Source organism: Plectrocnemia conspersa, unplaced genomic scaffold, assembly GCF_051122295.1.
Source record: "Plectrocnemia conspersa isolate PC_06_02 unplaced genomic scaffold, ASM5112229v1 ptg000009l, whole genome shotgun sequence".
NCBI classification, from domain to species: Eukaryota; Metazoa; Arthropoda; class Insecta; order Trichoptera; family Polycentropodidae; genus Plectrocnemia; species Plectrocnemia conspersa.
In genome coordinates, this window is record NW_028277173.1 from 29,041,424 (window position 1) to 29,058,298 (window position 16,875).

General features: G+C 31.6%; 2 protein-coding genes across 5 annotated transcripts; one reads left to right on the plus strand and one right to left on the minus strand.

The window, feature by feature from the left end:
- Positions 1-486: 486 nt before the first annotated feature.
- On the minus strand, positions 487-13,099 carry LOC148232535 (NFX1-type zinc finger-containing protein 1-like). Of its 4 annotated transcripts, none has more exons than XR_015810626.1 (24): positions 12,986-13,099; positions 12,263-12,843; positions 11,956-12,194; positions 11,229-11,442; positions 11,011-11,172; positions 10,242-10,943; positions 10,021-10,176; positions 9,726-9,870; positions 9,574-9,657; positions 9,202-9,473; positions 8,991-9,134; positions 8,749-8,926; positions 7,639-7,778; positions 7,325-7,476; positions 7,089-7,260; positions 6,317-6,442; positions 5,901-6,002; positions 5,674-5,829; positions 5,388-5,616; positions 3,179-3,304; positions 2,315-2,426; positions 2,031-2,251; positions 1,673-1,968; positions 487-1,610 (listed from the first exon to the last, which is right to left on the minus strand). XR_015810626.1 is itself a non-coding variant. In XM_088192022.1 (24 exons), exons 1-24 carry the CDS (start codon positions 12,990-12,992, stop codon positions 919-921), a joined length of 5,445 nt encoding a protein of 1,814 aa, XP_088048148.1. In that variant the 5' UTR covers positions 12,993-13,099; the 3' UTR covers positions 487-918. The 4 variants fall into 4 exon arrangements, 2 of the variants coding, with proteins under 2 accessions (XP_088048148.1, XP_088048150.1); XM_088192022.1 differs by having other exon boundaries at positions 3,179-3,341; XM_088192024.1 differs by having other exon boundaries at positions 3,179-3,341; positions 10,242-10,939; positions 12,986-13,080.
- A 2,111-nt stretch (positions 13,100-15,210) lies between these two features.
- Positions 15,211-16,332, plus strand: LOC148232536 (uncharacterized). Its single transcript, XM_088193171.1, has 3 exons — positions 15,211-15,356; positions 15,419-15,680; positions 15,739-16,332. The coding sequence occupies exons 2-3, from the start codon at positions 15,560-15,562 to the stop codon at positions 16,278-16,280; spliced, it is 663 nt and encodes a 220-aa protein (XP_088049297.1). The 5' UTR covers positions 15,211-15,356; positions 15,419-15,559; the 3' UTR covers positions 16,281-16,332.
- The last annotated feature ends 543 nt before the right edge of the window (positions 16,333-16,875 follow it).

The window sequence follows — 16,875 nt, forward strand, 5'->3', positions numbered from 1 at the left end:
CTGCAACCTTCAGAACTACATCCACTGAGTTGCCCAGATCAGGGGTGGGGAACCTGCGGCCTTAAGGCCGCATGTGCCTTTTTGCCTCCTTCGGTGCGGCCTTTTGACTGACGCCAGAAATTATTTATTTGTTTTTTTTTTATAAATAAAATGTATACACAATTTCATAATTCAATATATTTCCTTTGATCAAAGAATTATATGCAAGCTTTTGGAAAAAGAGCATAATCAACCCATGATATGTTCGACAGTCGAAATATACTCACATACATGCTTTCTTGCTTCTCAACAACTTACTGCTGTGAATCTTCATTTTCATACTTAAAACAAATAAAGACAATTACGATCACAGATAACTGACACACATTTAGAAGATCAACTGAAACTGCGAACGTCTATGCTTGAACCAAATATTCAAATGCTTTCCAACAGAAAACAGACACAAATCAGCCATTAAAGGTTGGTAAATTGTAACATTAATAAATATTTTTAATTAAGCATGTACTTTATTATGTATGTTTATTGTAGCTTAGTACATATATTTATTTAACAAATAAAACGTCAAGTATCGTTAACCCTTTGATTGCCAAGTATTTTAAGATTTCTATTGTATATAAATATTGATGCATTACATAATAAAAAAATATAGGTTCGAAATAAATGTTACTAATTCCTGAAGCTAATACCTTATAACCCATTAAAATATATTCGATTTTTTTACAGCAATTCTTGGCAACGAAAAGGTTAACATTACCTTTAATTTCATACAAAAGGGATACTTGTAGCTATTTACAGAACAAGTAATTTACACAAGGTTACAAAACATTAAATATGGAGTCATGAACAACACTCACATTAGGAATAAGAGCAATGCTTTTCTCTTGCTCGTCTTACTTCAACTTTTTTCCTCAGTTTATATCATAAAAGCTCTAGACAGTCTAAGGGCTCATCATTTTTATTCACTTTATCAACTTCCCCTATACTCTTATTATTTTGATCCACGTCAATCATATTTTTGCATTCTGGACAATCGGCTGTATCAGTTACCAATCCGCAGTCCCTAATACAATAAATGTGCCCCTCTATACACTTGAACCAAGTGCCTTGCTTCAAATTAATAGCCTTGAATATATTCTTCTCGTCGCTTCCACTTTCACAAAATAAATCTCCACACATCTTCTTGATGGTATCATAACGTCTCTCGTCAAAAACTCCATAAGACATCAACAGGTCACTTAACTGCCTCATAGCTTTACTGTGCTTCTTCATCGCATCTGGACTCAATAAATTAAAATCGACGAGACACGAGAGTCTGTATAATTCACTATTAAAGTCAATCGCTTGCTGGGTGGAGAATAGTGTCAAATTAGTCGCTAACACTTTCAAGAACATCGTCGTTTTTTCAATCACAATATCAGATTCTATATGATTGTTAAATTTTCTTTTAAATATGTTCGAACAAGTAATGAATATGTTAATTTTAGAGATAAAGTTCTCCATGTCCATTTCACACAAGCCAATTCGTACATCATCATCTATCATTGCAGCATTTATATTATTTAAGATAATTTGATTCTTGATGTCATCAATTATTTTCTTCCACGATGGAACTGAAATATGTTTAAAAAAATAAACATAAAAAACAATAAATACATTTTAAAGAGATACTTACTACTTTTAAAAACATAATTCAATCGTGTATCATCATTCATATTGTCCAAAATTTCGATTATTAATTGAAACTCTTTCAATTTCGACCTAGGTTCCCCATATACTATTTTTTTAACCGTTTCAATATCATTTCTGATACTTAAAATATAATCAAAGTATCGAGAAGAGTTCAAAATAGGGGTTTTGCAGTATGGACAATTTGGGTATATAATTTCCGAGTTGTGGCACTGGGATTCAATCCATTGATCTAAATCATTGACTTCGACTGCATGACAACAATCCAGCAACTGAATATATCTGTATCAAATTAAATAAATTACACAGATATACATACAAATTATTGATATATCATAATTTACCTTGAAGTCTCATTGTATTTGTTTTCGAATATCTGAGCGGGCATTTTATCGGCGTTGCAAATCTGACATATATTCGGACAAACATCTCCACAGAATCCTATGCAGGAATGCTGACATAGTAGTGGTTTTGTACATGGTTTAGAACACGGAGATACGCTACAAACTTCGTTGCATTGATTATCACAAGTTTGATGCTCACAGGTTCTCCTCTCGCAGTTTTCCTAAATTTTGATTAAAATTTAAAGATATTTCTGATAAAGAGCAAATGTTTGAATGTTACTTACGGTGCACGGTACACATGGAATTCCACACTTATATGTACATTCAGAATGCTGGCATGATTTTTCACAAGGTTTTTCACATATGTTACATGCATCACTACAAGTTCTAAAACAGCTAAAAAAAAAACAAAAAAAAATGTATGAAGTATTTTTGATTTCTATCAAGACCGTCTTGTATTAAGGGTAATAAATATTTATATGAAAGGAGGATAGTAGTTGAAGATTATTAAAAGTTTACAATATGATTACACTTTATGAATAATAACGCTGTATCTTACGTTGCCTACTTTAAGTGACAGTTAAAGAAAGTTGGAAAAATTAAGGCCATCTTTACTCAAACAGAAATTATAAAGGATATTTGGAAAGTAAAGATACAAAACTATCAAGAATGGTAGAGAACTTTTACTTAGTTTGAAACACTACATTTTCTGCTAGGATATATAAAAATAATCGAAAAGTAATTATTACTTGATATTGATTTTTTAGCAATTAAAATTTGTTTCAAAAACGGAGGAAGTAATGGATGACGACTGTTTACAACACAGCTTCTTGGTACCAAATACAAAGTATAACTCATCGAAGGAACTTTTAGTGAGTCACGCATTTCTGAGAAGTTTTGGTTCCGAGAAACCCCTCCCCTCTGCCAGAATCCAAGGATATCAATGAATTTGAATTATGCCCCAACTAGTAGATTTTGTCCGGGCACCTCAGATTTATGAACATCTGTGTAAGCCGTATACCGGCATCACAGTTTTATAATGTATTCAGAAGTACCTCATAACTTTATTATTATTAGCATTTTTTTTATTCATCGGATTTTCATGACCATCAATTTGGGTCAATTAGCAATGACGACATCATACTTACATATGTCCGCAAATAATTCGTTTTCCGCACTCAGCTCCACACAACGAGTGCAGACATCCTCGACATTCATTGCATTTTCCCACACAAGGATGTGCGCAGCATTCCAATATTTTATGGCATGGTTGTCTGCAAAAGTTTGATAAATAGCTAAGAGAAATGTTCTCTGAAATTAAAACAAATTTCTTATATTAGATATTTGTTTATATTGCTTTGAAGGGGATTTGTTTTTTACTCTTTTAAAACGTCGATTGATTCAAGAGTAATTCAAAAAAGAATAGGGAAGTGTACATACTTCGCTATTATAAATCAACTATTAAACAAAGGTGTATTAAGAACAAAGTCTCAAGAGAAATTCTCATATTAGACGTAAACAATAACCAATAGAGATTTTATAAAAACATAAAAAGTTATCACTGTATCCAAAATTTCTATAACCGTTTGTTACCATACAACAGGTTATTGTGCTTGTTCAAACAATAGGCATTCTTTTGCCTAACAAATAGTGATTTTTTATGGCCATCAGAAAACAACCATTATGATTTCGTTTTTAAAGACCAGTGCTATCTGGAAGAAATACTCATGCTTCAATAGAGGAGCGTACATTAAAGAGGTGGAGTTTAACAATACGGCCAAATTGGTCTAAATAAATTGACACACTCACGCGTAAAATCAAACTAGTTGGACATCTCATCATTTTAATCTACAATAATAGTTAAGAATTAATATAATATTAGGTAATCCCGGAATTAATGTCGTTTTTTTATTAAAACTCAAACTTATTTTTTTTTTCAATTATTTCATATTTTTTTAATACAAAGTAATTTCTAGTGTTATCTACGACTCTTTGCCATCTTGTTACTAGATCTAAAATTCCTTTCTCATAAAAGGCTTTTGGTTTAGATTCGAAGAACCCCGAAAGACCCGATTTCAGTTTTTGTCGAATTGTCGAATTTTTTGTTCCCTAATTGCGTTTCTAAAAAGCGAAATAAGTGAAAGTTGCTCGGTACCAAGTCCAGAGAATAGGGTGGATGCAATAAAACATCCCAGCTAAGGTCTTGGATTTTTTTACGGGTAATATCGGCAACATGCGGCTGGGCGTTATCATGTTGAAGAATGACATTACTTTTATTCACAAGAGCAGGTCTAATTTTTTGTAACGTCATATTTAATTTGTCCATCTGTTCACAATAGAGGGCTGCAGTAACAGTTTGCCCTTGTTTTAAAACATCATAATAAATTACACCTTTCGAATCCCACCACACACACAATAATGCTTTCCGAGGATGTAGTCCTGGTTTTGGTGTTGGAATTGGGGTTTGACCTCGATTTAACCATTGTTTCTATTTTTTTATATCATGATAAAGAACCCATTTTTCGTCTCTGGTGATAAGGTCATGGAGAAACGGGGTAAAATGCTGCTTTTCTTGCAGTATTTTGCATGTGTTGAGGCGTTGAGCTTTGTTGCGTCGGTGATCGCGTGAGGAACCGAGATACCTTATTTTTTAACTTTTCGCAGTTTCTCAAGATAACGATGGGTGTTCAACCGTGATGTGCCGACTTTCTTCGATAATTCATCAATGGTCATAATCGGATTTGCTTCGATTTCCGCCTTTAGAGCTGGACTATCCACTAGACTGGGCCGTCCACTTCGAAGCTCGTCCTTCAAATCGAGATTGCCCGTTGGAAATTTTTTGAACCCACTTTGGCACTTTCTTTTGCCCAGTATATCATCGTAAATGTCATAAATGCATTCTGTTACTTCTGTCGCAGTTTTTTTTTAATGAAACGAAAACAGCATACAGCTTCTTAAATGTGTTTCCGAAGGACACGTCTCTGCCATTGTTTGTAAATGGGATAGAAAAGATTTTTTTTGTTTAAAAGATAGGCAAAGGATCACAGAGAAGAAAAAAATTACAACGCACGTCTTCACTGCTCATCGGACCCAAAAATACTAAGCCAAAGTTGCCTATTAAAAAAACGACATTAATTCCGGGATTACCTAATAGATATCACAGATTTACAGATTTCAGACTGGTGTCTCACTACTGACTGTTTACCCCATTGTAACACATTGGGCTAACATGTGTCATGTTTCAATGGAAGATTTACAATAAATAAATACATATATAACAGCAAAGTAAATATAAGTTTTATAGAATATGTTTAAAAAATACTAGAATAATTCGAAAAAAGCGAAATCTTCACATACTTTTTCTAGATAAGGAGCACGGTATTTCGAACTTGTGTCCACATATTGAAGGAAACTTATTTTCTATCAGTTCTATACATTTTACAATGCCGCATTTTTCTCCACATAAATCGGCACACCGATGACCACATTTGATTACAAGTTCACATCTTGACGTGCATTTTTCTTGTTCTATATCATTACAGCATTTCGTAGTTACGCTATGTCCACAAGATCTTAACTTCTCAACCTGAAGATATGTTTATTTAATAAAAAAATAATTAATTCGTAAATAAAACAAACATACCTTAATGGCACAATTTCCACACTGCTTTGAACACTTTTCCTGACACAAATGGCCACAGTTTAATTGTCGTCCACATTTATCTTCACATTTTGCTTTGAGAAAGTCGCAGCAACGCACCAAAGAGCTATGATTGCACCCCACGTGTTTTTTTGTGACCTGAGATGGCAAAAATAATATTAGGCATGAAGAAATAAAGGCCTAAAAAATATCAAATTAATAATTATTACCATTACGTTGCATTGAATGCACTTTTGCATGCACAGTAAACTGCATTTATGATCCGCGTTGCAATTCAAATTTTTCAAATTACACGGTTCATAACATTTATACTGAAAAAAATATGATACAATTAATGCTTGCGAAAGCCCAGGGTATTTTAGCATTATTTTAGTTCCATTGAATGAAGCTCTTTTTTACATTATTTAAGTTAGAAATACAATATTTTTAGCTCAAATAGCAACGGAAAACGAAGATTTTAAGCCTGGATATTGGTTGTATAAAATACAACAATATTCAAGCCATTCATAAATATTTAAAATTAGAGCAATATTTAAATTTTAAATTTAATTATGTATTATGAATGACTATTAAATATATCATGGGTTCTATTTCAATGGATATGATAGTTGTACAATATATTTACTTCAATGTGATCTGGATCATTAAATTTGTGACATTCTTTCAGACAAATATGTCCACAACAAAGTGGTTTCAAACACTGCACTGTGCATTTTATGTTTCCTTTAGTCATAAAGCAAGGTAATTGTATCTATAACACAAATGTTTCATGCGAGTTATAAATTTTTTAAGCCGAACCTATTATACACTCATTGACATCTAGAATCAATATAGGACATGTCCATTTTTTATGATTTATATGTTACATGCTAAAAAATGTAGAGCAAATAAGTCTTTTACATGGACCTTTTGAGAGCGAGTGATCTTTAATAGTGTTTCACTATTTTTATTTATTTAAGACTTTTTATTATTATTCACGATTTGCATCTTCTGTTCTGTTCTAAAAATCACAACACTATTTTATTATAATTAAACTAAGCTTTACGAGGACATAAATATGATTTTTAATAGTTCACCAATGAATGATACTTCTGTAAAGGGGAATGACACAGGATACACAAATGTATCGGGCTTCGCTGCGCTATTTGTATACCAGCAAGTTTTAAAAAATGTGTGACTTTCATAGAATTTCTTTTATTAAATATTTTTGTAGTAAATATGTCACTAATGATATCTAAATTTTGTCGCACAGAAAATTCCAGAACCTGCTGGGTTACTTAAACATATTTAGTACCTAATCAAAACTAGATAAAATTTAAATTAAAATAATTTTAGATTAGCTAAAAGTAAAAGTGACATGACTGATATTGATTCTAAAGGTCATACTTGCTACATACTTGATGTGAACATTTAAGATTAACATTAACGACAACCAGGCATTTTACTTCCATTGGATCTAAGCCGCATTCAATATTAAATTTATGACCGCAACTCAATTTCTTTTCTATTATAACTAGGCAGTAGCACTTTTCGTGACATTTCAAATTACAGTCGTGTCCGTTAATACACCTATAACAATTAATTTGATTATTATTATAAAATATATTTTTACTTACCTTTCAAAATTGCTTACCTTAACTTGCAAGCTAATTGACATTTATATCCCTCGTGTCTATTATTATTATGGCATAAATCTTGGCATCGATGCCCACATGATAACAATGCGTTACATTTAAGCAAACAACCGCCAAATGGAGAATATATAAAATCTTTGCCACATTTCACCTACGAAAATAAAAATATATGATAACAAAAATTACAAAATAAATATTATTGATTTAATTAATATTTTTATGCAGTAAAAATTAATAATTTTAAGAAAATGTTTTATTGAAATGTATATTATTATAAAAACGGAGTAAGAATATGTTCAAATAAGACATTTACCGATGTTATGTAGTTGTGGTTTTCACACCACAAGGGTAGAGAAGCACCTATTGAGTTTTGATTTTCAAGCACTGTATCAATCTTTTGCCATAGTTCACTATTATATTTTAGCAAGGCCATATTCCCAATTATGTATAAACCTAAAATATATTAAATTATAATTAACATTTTCATAATATTAATACGCATTGTATTGTTCAATATTGTTGTACATATCCTTTATCACAATGGTTTCGTTTATAAAGGATCACCCGGGAGAGAAACATTTATTTTATTTAAGAGGCTGTATATTAATAGTCTGAGTTATTGATCTAAATAAGCCATTTCAGAAACGTATAAAAAACAGCACTCGACTCAAGACTCTCACTTGAAGAGCGAGAGCACCACAAGCCGGCTCGTAAAGATCAGAGACCAGAGAGAGTCAAATTTCGAGAGGCACCATGAAGGACTTTTCTACATACATCACCACTGCAAGGACTAGACTACTCCACACTTCACACCCGATACCTGCATTTTATCTATATAATTTATATTTATGTAATAAAACTGTATATCAATGTTGAATAAGTCGTCAAAACCTGAAAGATTGATTCAGTTAACGATTCAAGTTCTATAATTCCTGAATCCAAGCTGATTAGCATAGCACAAAATAACTCAAAAGTTGGTAGCCCTATTATGCTGCTGAAGGATTTGGATCCGCCATAACCGTACAATGAAACAGAGTATGTTGTGAAGGGATTGAAGCAGTGGCATAGCTATGGTGGGGCGGAGGGGGCGGGCCGCCCCGGGCGGCACTTGCTTGGGGGCGGCATAGTCTAGTGTGGTTCTTAATCCTGAATGCACTAAAACATATATAAATCCACAAATAACAAGAGCTTAATAATAACCAATTTATTATTTTAAGAAATGCTGATTTTATGACCCTGCAAAAATTGTATGGGGGGGGGGGGGCAATTTTAAGGATCGCCCTGGGCGGCACATATCTTAGCTACGCCACTGAATTGAAGCATACATGACTTATTTAAAGAGTGAATGTGTATTGAAAGAATAATAATTTAAAGATTCAGATTTATTGTAAAAAAAATGCAAAATTTTAATATCAAATTATACCTTTCCTTGCTCTAGAAAGTGCAACACAAATGCGATTAGACGAGTTTAAAAATCCGACAGATCCTTCCGCATTGCTTCTGACTAGTGACAGAATAATTATATCGCTTTCGTCCCCTTGAAAACCATCCAATACACAAACTCGTACGTCTTTGATAGAATCCATATTATCTTTTATAATCTGAAATTAATTTGATTTATATTATAGTATTTCTTCGTATAATTTTTACATAAGAAACACTTACCTCCTTCATATAAAATAATTGTTCCGAGTACGTTACTAATATAGTGATATCTTCAGAGGAGTATTTTTGTTGTATAAAATATGCAGCTAGTTTCAACGAAAAATTTGCTTCATGTGTATTCCTGTAACTTGTACTACCGTAATCCTAAAATATTTTTAAAAAAATAATACACCAAAAGTTATATTATATTGAAATGATATAAAATATAAACCTGTTCTTCAGGCATTTGGTGATCGATGAAAAATAGATTTTCCTGAACTCCTCTCACATTTGAATATTTGGTCACAGAATCATTATCGCTTAAGTGTTTGTATATAGACGGATACAATAATTTAGATATTTCAGGCCTCATTCTGTATTGTTCTGTGAGTTTGAAACAGTTATTATTGTTTTTAAATAGTCGCTCAAATAGAGATATTTGCAAATTGTATTTTTCGCCAATAACGTAATTCGCTGTGGTCGGTCGAAGCTGTTGATGATCACCTAATAAAATTATAATTATATTTTTGAAATATATTATATTACTTATAGTTATCATATATATTCATATATTTAAAAAATATTATATTGCATGTAGAAATACCTAGCATAATTAAATGTTCGCAATACTCCGTCAAGTTTGCCACAATATGACTCTCTAGAATTTCTGCTGCTTCTTCCACAATAACTAAAATTTAAACAATAACGCAATCCAGAATTCGTATTAAAATAATTAACAGTGTTTTTCACAAATACCAATTTTTGGAGACAATGCACGAACTAGTTCATTGGAATTTGCTGCTCCTGTCGTTGTCATTCCAATGACTCTTGCTTTCTTCAATATTGCTAGATCGTCGATTGTTTGTAAATCGTTATTCTTTTTTAAAGACTCAAACTCCATCTATTTATAAATCAATAAAATAAATGAAAGATTGCCAACTGTGTAGCAACCGCTCAGAATATAACCACTATGCTGGGGAATAGAGTTGCATTACGCACTTCTTTTGCAGAATGAAGGATTGGGGAAGATGGCTGAATAAGTATTAATTACCTTCAATATTAAGATTTTTTTCATCAATGTAGTTTTCAATTTGTTGTTCCACGATCGGTATAATCTCCACCGATCCAAAGGATGAATGGAGTCTATTAAAGAAAGAGATTCAAAGACATCAATATTACCATATGTATCATCACGAGCAAGATTCTCCTAAAAATGATTTTAATACATAATACTAAATTTATAAAATATAAAATAATTTATCTGAAACATACCGTTATATAATTATTTTCTGCCATCTGTGGACTTATAGACACGTTTGTATCTGCAAGCTTGTTTGGTAATAAATTATAACGTTTATTCAAAAATTCCCGATCATCGGTGACTAGCAACCAATTCACAAGATACGAGTTTGCTTTATCTGCTAAACGTTTAATATGCTCTGGCATATTAAAATCTTTCAAGTGACATTCAAAATGTTTAATATCAGTAATCATGGTGTCATCAGAAGCAGCATCATATGCAAATTGAAGCGCTCGCAAATTTCTGACTTTATCGTCTAAATCTGGATTGTTTCTCGACGATTGATTGCGTTTCTGTTGTAAGTTATACATATCCATTATTTTATCTTTTGATTGTCCACCAACGCGAATAACATTTTCGGTGAGTTTTAATACACCGCTCAAAAACTTATCTAAGGCATAGTTAGTATAGCACAAAATTAACACCGGTCCATCTTCAAAAGACATGTTTTTTAAGATGGTTTTAAGGATCTTGAGTCCTAAAAACGTTTTACCGGTTCCGGGTGGTCCTTGAATGGCCACAAACTCTTTTGTGAGTGCCATTTTAAATACAAGCATTTGATCTTCGTTCAACCCCAATTGTGTACTCGAAGGCCAAACATTTTCAGACAATTTGACCATATGATTGTCCACGTCAATAACACTAGGCAAGTACTTTGGAATATTCATAGCTATCTGAAAGTAATATATTAAATCAATTAGATAGTTTCTTAGGCAACCTATGCTTAAAAAATAATCTCACCTCTAAGTTTCCAATGTATTTATACATCGGTACAACTTTCATATTTTTCAATGCATTTAAAACGGAACCATATTTTACAAAATATACGTCACTTTCGAACATTACAAACGTAGTTTTTGAGATATTCAAAGAAAATATATCATTATGAAATTCAACAATGATCTGAAATTTTAGTATTTTTAGTTAAATTACACTACACCATTGTTTTTTTTAATTACCTTTCCTTCGGTGAGTAAATCATCGGAGACTTCCACCACGGTGCCATAAAAATAAGTAGAAAAATGGTCATCGGAAAAATATAAAACTGATCCATACATAAATCTTTTATCGAAAATCTTAATATTTTTTTTATACGCATTAGTAAAATGTACTACAACTCCAGCGTATCTTCTAGTAAAATCAAATCCAACAAACTTAACGCTCTGATGAAAGCTGTAAATTAAATAATAAAAAAAAATTTAGGAACACTGGTATATAAACAGTATTATTATATTTTAATACTTGATAATATTTTTGACGAATTTATTTTATAAATCGTTTTGACGAATTTATTTTATATTGTCGAAATTTTTAATAAAATACAGCATTAAATAGCAGTTATAAGTACGTAGTGTGTTTATTATTAAAAATTATATTTTCCATGACAATAAATATAGAAAAGTATCGTTGGTTTATAAAAGTAAAAGTACAGTATTAGGCACTGTACTACAATAGACTCTCTAATAACACGGTAAATTGGGAACGTGCTATTTGGGTGCCCGTTACTTTATGTGTGAGCGAGCCAAAGGGAGGATATCTTACCACATGCGCCTGATTCATACGTAATCGCAAAAAAATATTAGTATTTTCTAGTCCCTTAACTACATGCACCCAAATAGCTCATTCCCTATTTACAGTGTTATTGGGTGGTCTACTGTATATTAAATTGTATTTATTTTTTCTTACCAGCCTCCAATGTAGCTACTACTATGTTGCTTTTTATAACTCATTATAGATTCCCGCACTGCTGCAACATAATCTTCTCTCATAAGTGTAAATTGAGTTTCCATATAATGTTCAGGTGATCTATAAGTTCCTTCAATGATATTTGATTGAATTGTCATATCCATGCCTTTTTCCAGCTCATCTATTGATGGCAAAATTTTCATATTTCTAAATCTTCCCATAGTTGTTACATTACTTTCCTTAAAAATGAATAAGTACAGGAATTTAGATATGTTATAATTTAAAAAAATCAATAAACGTAGCATACCACATTGTTGTAATATTCATCCATAGTCAATGCTAACTTGAACTGTAAAATACCAAAGTTATCCAGTATTTCATCACAAAAAACTTCTTTTAGTTCTCGTAGCTTTTCAATACAATTCCCGCAAACATCCAAAAGTACACTAAATCTTTCATAAGCGAGATCCTTTTCTGTATTCATAATATGATCAAACACTTTAAGCAAGTTGAGCCAAAATTCGTCCACATTGTCCCAGTACAGCATGTTAAATCTCTTATCGACGATTCTCACAAACGGTAGATGATTAATGTAATTGATGAGATGATCGACAAATGGCGATTTGAATGTTTTTAAATAAATACTTTGTTTAGAATCTAAATTTACACCGCTCATTCTTGACAAGCATTTTACGAACAAGACCATACAATCACCGACTATGGGATTGTTTATTGTGTTCGATAATTTATTAGATTGGCTAGTGAATGTTTTCAAAATTTCTTCCTGATCCCCGTTCGCAAGTTGCTGCAATTGCATAAAGCCAAATACAATGCGTTGTGGTCTTCTAGCAGCTATATTTGTATTAGAAATATCTTTTGATGTAGTTCCTGTAACATACATATTATACAAATTAAAAAGTATGTACTCACAATTTTTCCATATATTACTGGTTAATTAATTATAAAAGCAAAATTTAAGAACAACTTAAGCCTAAAATACGGTTTAATATAAATAAATAAAGAGAAATACCTTCCATTATTGCACAAAAATAATAACAATTACGCAATTGCTTTTTGAATGAAACGTCAACTTGAATGACATTTATGCCAACCACGCTTTCAAAACAATCCGTTTAGACGACATAAGCATAACGCCTAAATTTTTGTCCATGAAAAAAATAATAAATTAACTATAAAGATCTTTTCTATTTCTTTTACTTTCAATCGCATCTTATTGTTAATTTATTTTTTGCTTAGACTTAGGAACTTTTGATTTTAACACAATTTACTTATATTTTAATGCCATTACATTGATTTTTTAAATGTAAACATTATATTGTTACATATTTATCTGAATTTTTATTTAAATTTTAAATGCATCCTTGGGGCTGTCCCTAAGTTATATGCTGCCCCAGGATGTTTAGATCAGCGCATATGTGATCGGCAAATAATCTTATAATATTGTATATTTTTTATCAATATTACTTGACCATTTTTAAGTGAATATTGCGCCTTTATTTGGTATTACGGCGCCCTACAGGCTTTAGCACCCCAGGCAACCGTTTGTATTGCCTATCCTTCAGCCCTGTCCTGTGCATCCTTATCGCGCCGATTGTGAGAAGTCACATCGCCAAGCGAATAACTCTCCTCGCCTCCGCAATGCTGCCAACTCCATAGTGCCAACATATGAACCTCCACAACATTATGAATGAAATAATTAAAAACTAAGACTTTTGATAAACATAATGCAGTTTCACTAAATATGTTTAAAAATATCAAACTGCACATATAAACGTACTTTTTAATTTTCTTTCAGTACAACGTATTTTTTTTATTTTTATGTGCTGTTTTAAATACATATAAATGGAATTAAGTAATAAATAAATGTGCTATTATTTTTATATATTTTTTAGAATTATATTAGCAGTTTTATAAAATACTTATATTGGAATCAAAAGTCGATTTTTTTTTAAGAAATAAAAATTTACAAAACACTTTTATAAAGTTATTTATCGAATAATAAAACTTATGATTTATATATTTCTAAAAAACAATTGTTAGATTTACCATTTTAGTCATTTTACAAATATTTTTATTTAAAATTAATAATAAAGATATTACTGTCATTTATTTATTTTATTCTGGCAACATTTTCATCCATTTGAAAAAATATAATTCAGTGATATGTTGAAAATCAAATAATTGTGCAAATTATTAGAAATATTGTAAGTAAAAATAATCTTATTGTATGCTTTTTGCTTTATTAAATGTTTAATCGTTTATGTGCTATGAAGTGTTGTATATTATACAACGATTCAGTAATTTGCTAATTAATAATGCATCAAGTATCTAATATTTACCTGTCGTCTTATTGTTATGAAGCGTTTAATTTTGACATAGTGATTGCTTTTTAAAAAAACTATAGATGGAGCTCACCGAAAGCGGTTTGTTATTTCTTAAATATATAATATGAGAGCCATAGTTCTATCTATTTCATTTTCCATTTTCAGACATAGAATGTGTCGTTTCAAGAATCTTTGAAAGTTTAAATGAAAAAGATGGTACAATTTCTACTAAACTTGTCATTGAATTGGTATCGGCTTACGTTAGCCGAGACAGGTACGATATAGATGCAGATTTGCAACTCGTTCATATGGAAATGTCTATAATTTTTACTTTTAGCCCTGAGTTTTCATCGTTGCAAGAATCAATCCAATGCAATTCATACGAAGGAAACGTAGGACAGAGCAATTTAAAGTTTGCCCTTAGCAAATGGGCTAAAAATTTAAAATCCATTAAAGAAACCTCGTCTGTATATTGTTTAGTTATAACAGAATAACATGTTGACATTTCATTGTATTGTTTTATTGTATTTCAGTTGCTTGGAAGACGTATCAGAGTATAGCATTGATTTGAAGAATGATTATACATCAGTTTCAAGCATCTCCAGTCACGGTAAGTAATACTAATCGGATTATATATGATTTTTACTAAAGCATTCGTCATAATTTAGCTTATAGAGAACATATTGAAGAATTAAACAATGATATAGCAAATAAAAAACACAATATTAACAAATTAAAGAACCAAATAGATGTTATAACTCGACAACATGAAGAATCATATTCCATTTTGTCGAAAGAGCGTGATACACTTTTACATAAACTTATTAGGTAGGTTTTTAATTAAATGAAATCAATTAACTAGTATCTAAACATATTTTAATTATTAGTGAACAAAACCACAATTCTGCTTTGAGGAACATCAAAAATGATTATGAAGAGGCGGTTGAGTCTCTTCAAAATGCTAAAAAAAAGGTTACAACGCTGAAAAATGATTTGGATAAAACTAAAAAAGAAATTGACCGATTAGCTAATGCCATCGCAGCTTTTAACGAAGAGGTAATAGATAATTCTTGCTTCTATTTCTTTTTATATAAAAAATATTCTTGCTCTTCTTTCAGAAACAAAAACTAATCCGGAAAATAGCTCGTCTGGAACAGGAGAAAGCTGGTTTGGTGAACAAAATTGAGGAAATTGAAAGCTGCAATCAACTGTTGCAAGAGGAAAACGGTAAACAAGCCAACGATCTGTCGGAGCAGAAAATGAATATAGAAGCTCTCGTTCGTGCAAAAAAGTCTATCGAAGACGATTTAGAAAGTTATGTTGCTGATGCTGAAGCGTTTCAGTGCAAATATAAATATAAAGTTCCAGATTTATTTGAAGGTAAGCCTTAAGAATTTAAGTTTACATTTTGCCTATCTTAATTAAATTTCTATTCTAGATAGTACCGTCGATATTTTTAATGAAGGAAATAGTTTTGAAGCATTTGCTAACGGTGTGTCTCTAATGCAAGAGTTGTCACAGATACCAGAATCGGAGTTTTCGAACGAAGAGACGTATGGAATGGAACGCGGGACTTTCACGATCGACGATAGCCGAGATCGATCGAATATAGATTCTTATATGAGGGAGACTAACGAAGATGAGCTGCGATATCTCCAGATCGAGCTGCAAGGATTGAGAGGATACAGCCAATTGCTCTCGACTCACTCCCAGCTGTCGGATCTATATGTAAGGGAGGCAAGGGTGGAAACGGGGCAACTCCGTTCGCAACTGGCCGAATGGAACTCGGTGTCAAGGTGGAGGGAGAAGCAAATTCAAGTATTAGCACCAAAAAGAAGCGTGCCTCGCTGGGTGGTCGTTGCTTGTGCCGTTTTCGCTGTCGCCATCTATTGGTCGTCAAAGTCCTACAAATGGCCCGTTCTTAACGAATTTGTATCGTTAACGTTTGATTTGCAGTTTGAAGGGCGACCACCGTTTTAATTAATATATAAACTGTAATACATTCTGCACAATATGTACTAAGTTGTGATAATGGAAATATACATAATGTATAACTTAAATAAAGTTTTAATGGTAATGATTTGATCATATAATAGTATATTTATTCAATTATTTATTAATAAACTTTTTAACTTTTTTGCTGTTTTATTTATTGTAAATCTTCCATTGTGACATAACAGGCCCGATGCGTTACAACCAAGTAAACACGATCAACACTAACAAATAAGTGAGACCTCAGACTAATATAGGTCTAAAATAGAGTTATACATTTTTTTAATTATAAACTATTATTACAGCTTACAGTCAATAGATGTCACTATACACGACTCAATAATTCATACGAAAAATTAGAAAAATCTAAGAAAACCGAATCTGTGATCTAGGACGTCATTTCAACACAATTTGTTTTAGAATCTTCGTTAGGTTAAGTATGGGTTAGACAGCAAATGGAAGTTTCGCAACTGTCAAATTGAGTTTTATAGACATTTTAGAGCAACATATAATTTCACTAGCGCCTATCGACTAAATTATATTTTCGCTAGTTAAAATTCACGCGAACTCTACTGGTTAAAAT

Excerpts from the sequence above, each read along its gene's own strand:
- LOC148232535 (XM_088192022.1), bottom strand. Across the intron at positions 12,195-12,262 it reads ATGAATATTACAACAATGTG|GAAAGTAATGTAACAACTAT; the intron begins GTATGCTACGTT and ends TTCATTTTTAAG. Across the intron at positions 7,477-7,638 it reads ACCACAACTACATAACATCG|GTGAAATGTGGCAAAGATTT; the intron begins GTAAATGTCTTA and ends TTATTTTCGTAG.
- LOC148232536 (XM_088193171.1), top strand. The coding sequence starts at position 15,560 with ATGAATATAGAAGCTCTCGTTCGTGCAAAAAAGTCTATCGAAGACGAT. Across the intron at positions 15,681-15,738 it reads AGTTCCAGATTTATTTGAAG|ATAGTACCGTCGATATTTTT; the intron begins GTAAGCCTTAAG and ends TTTCTATTCTAG.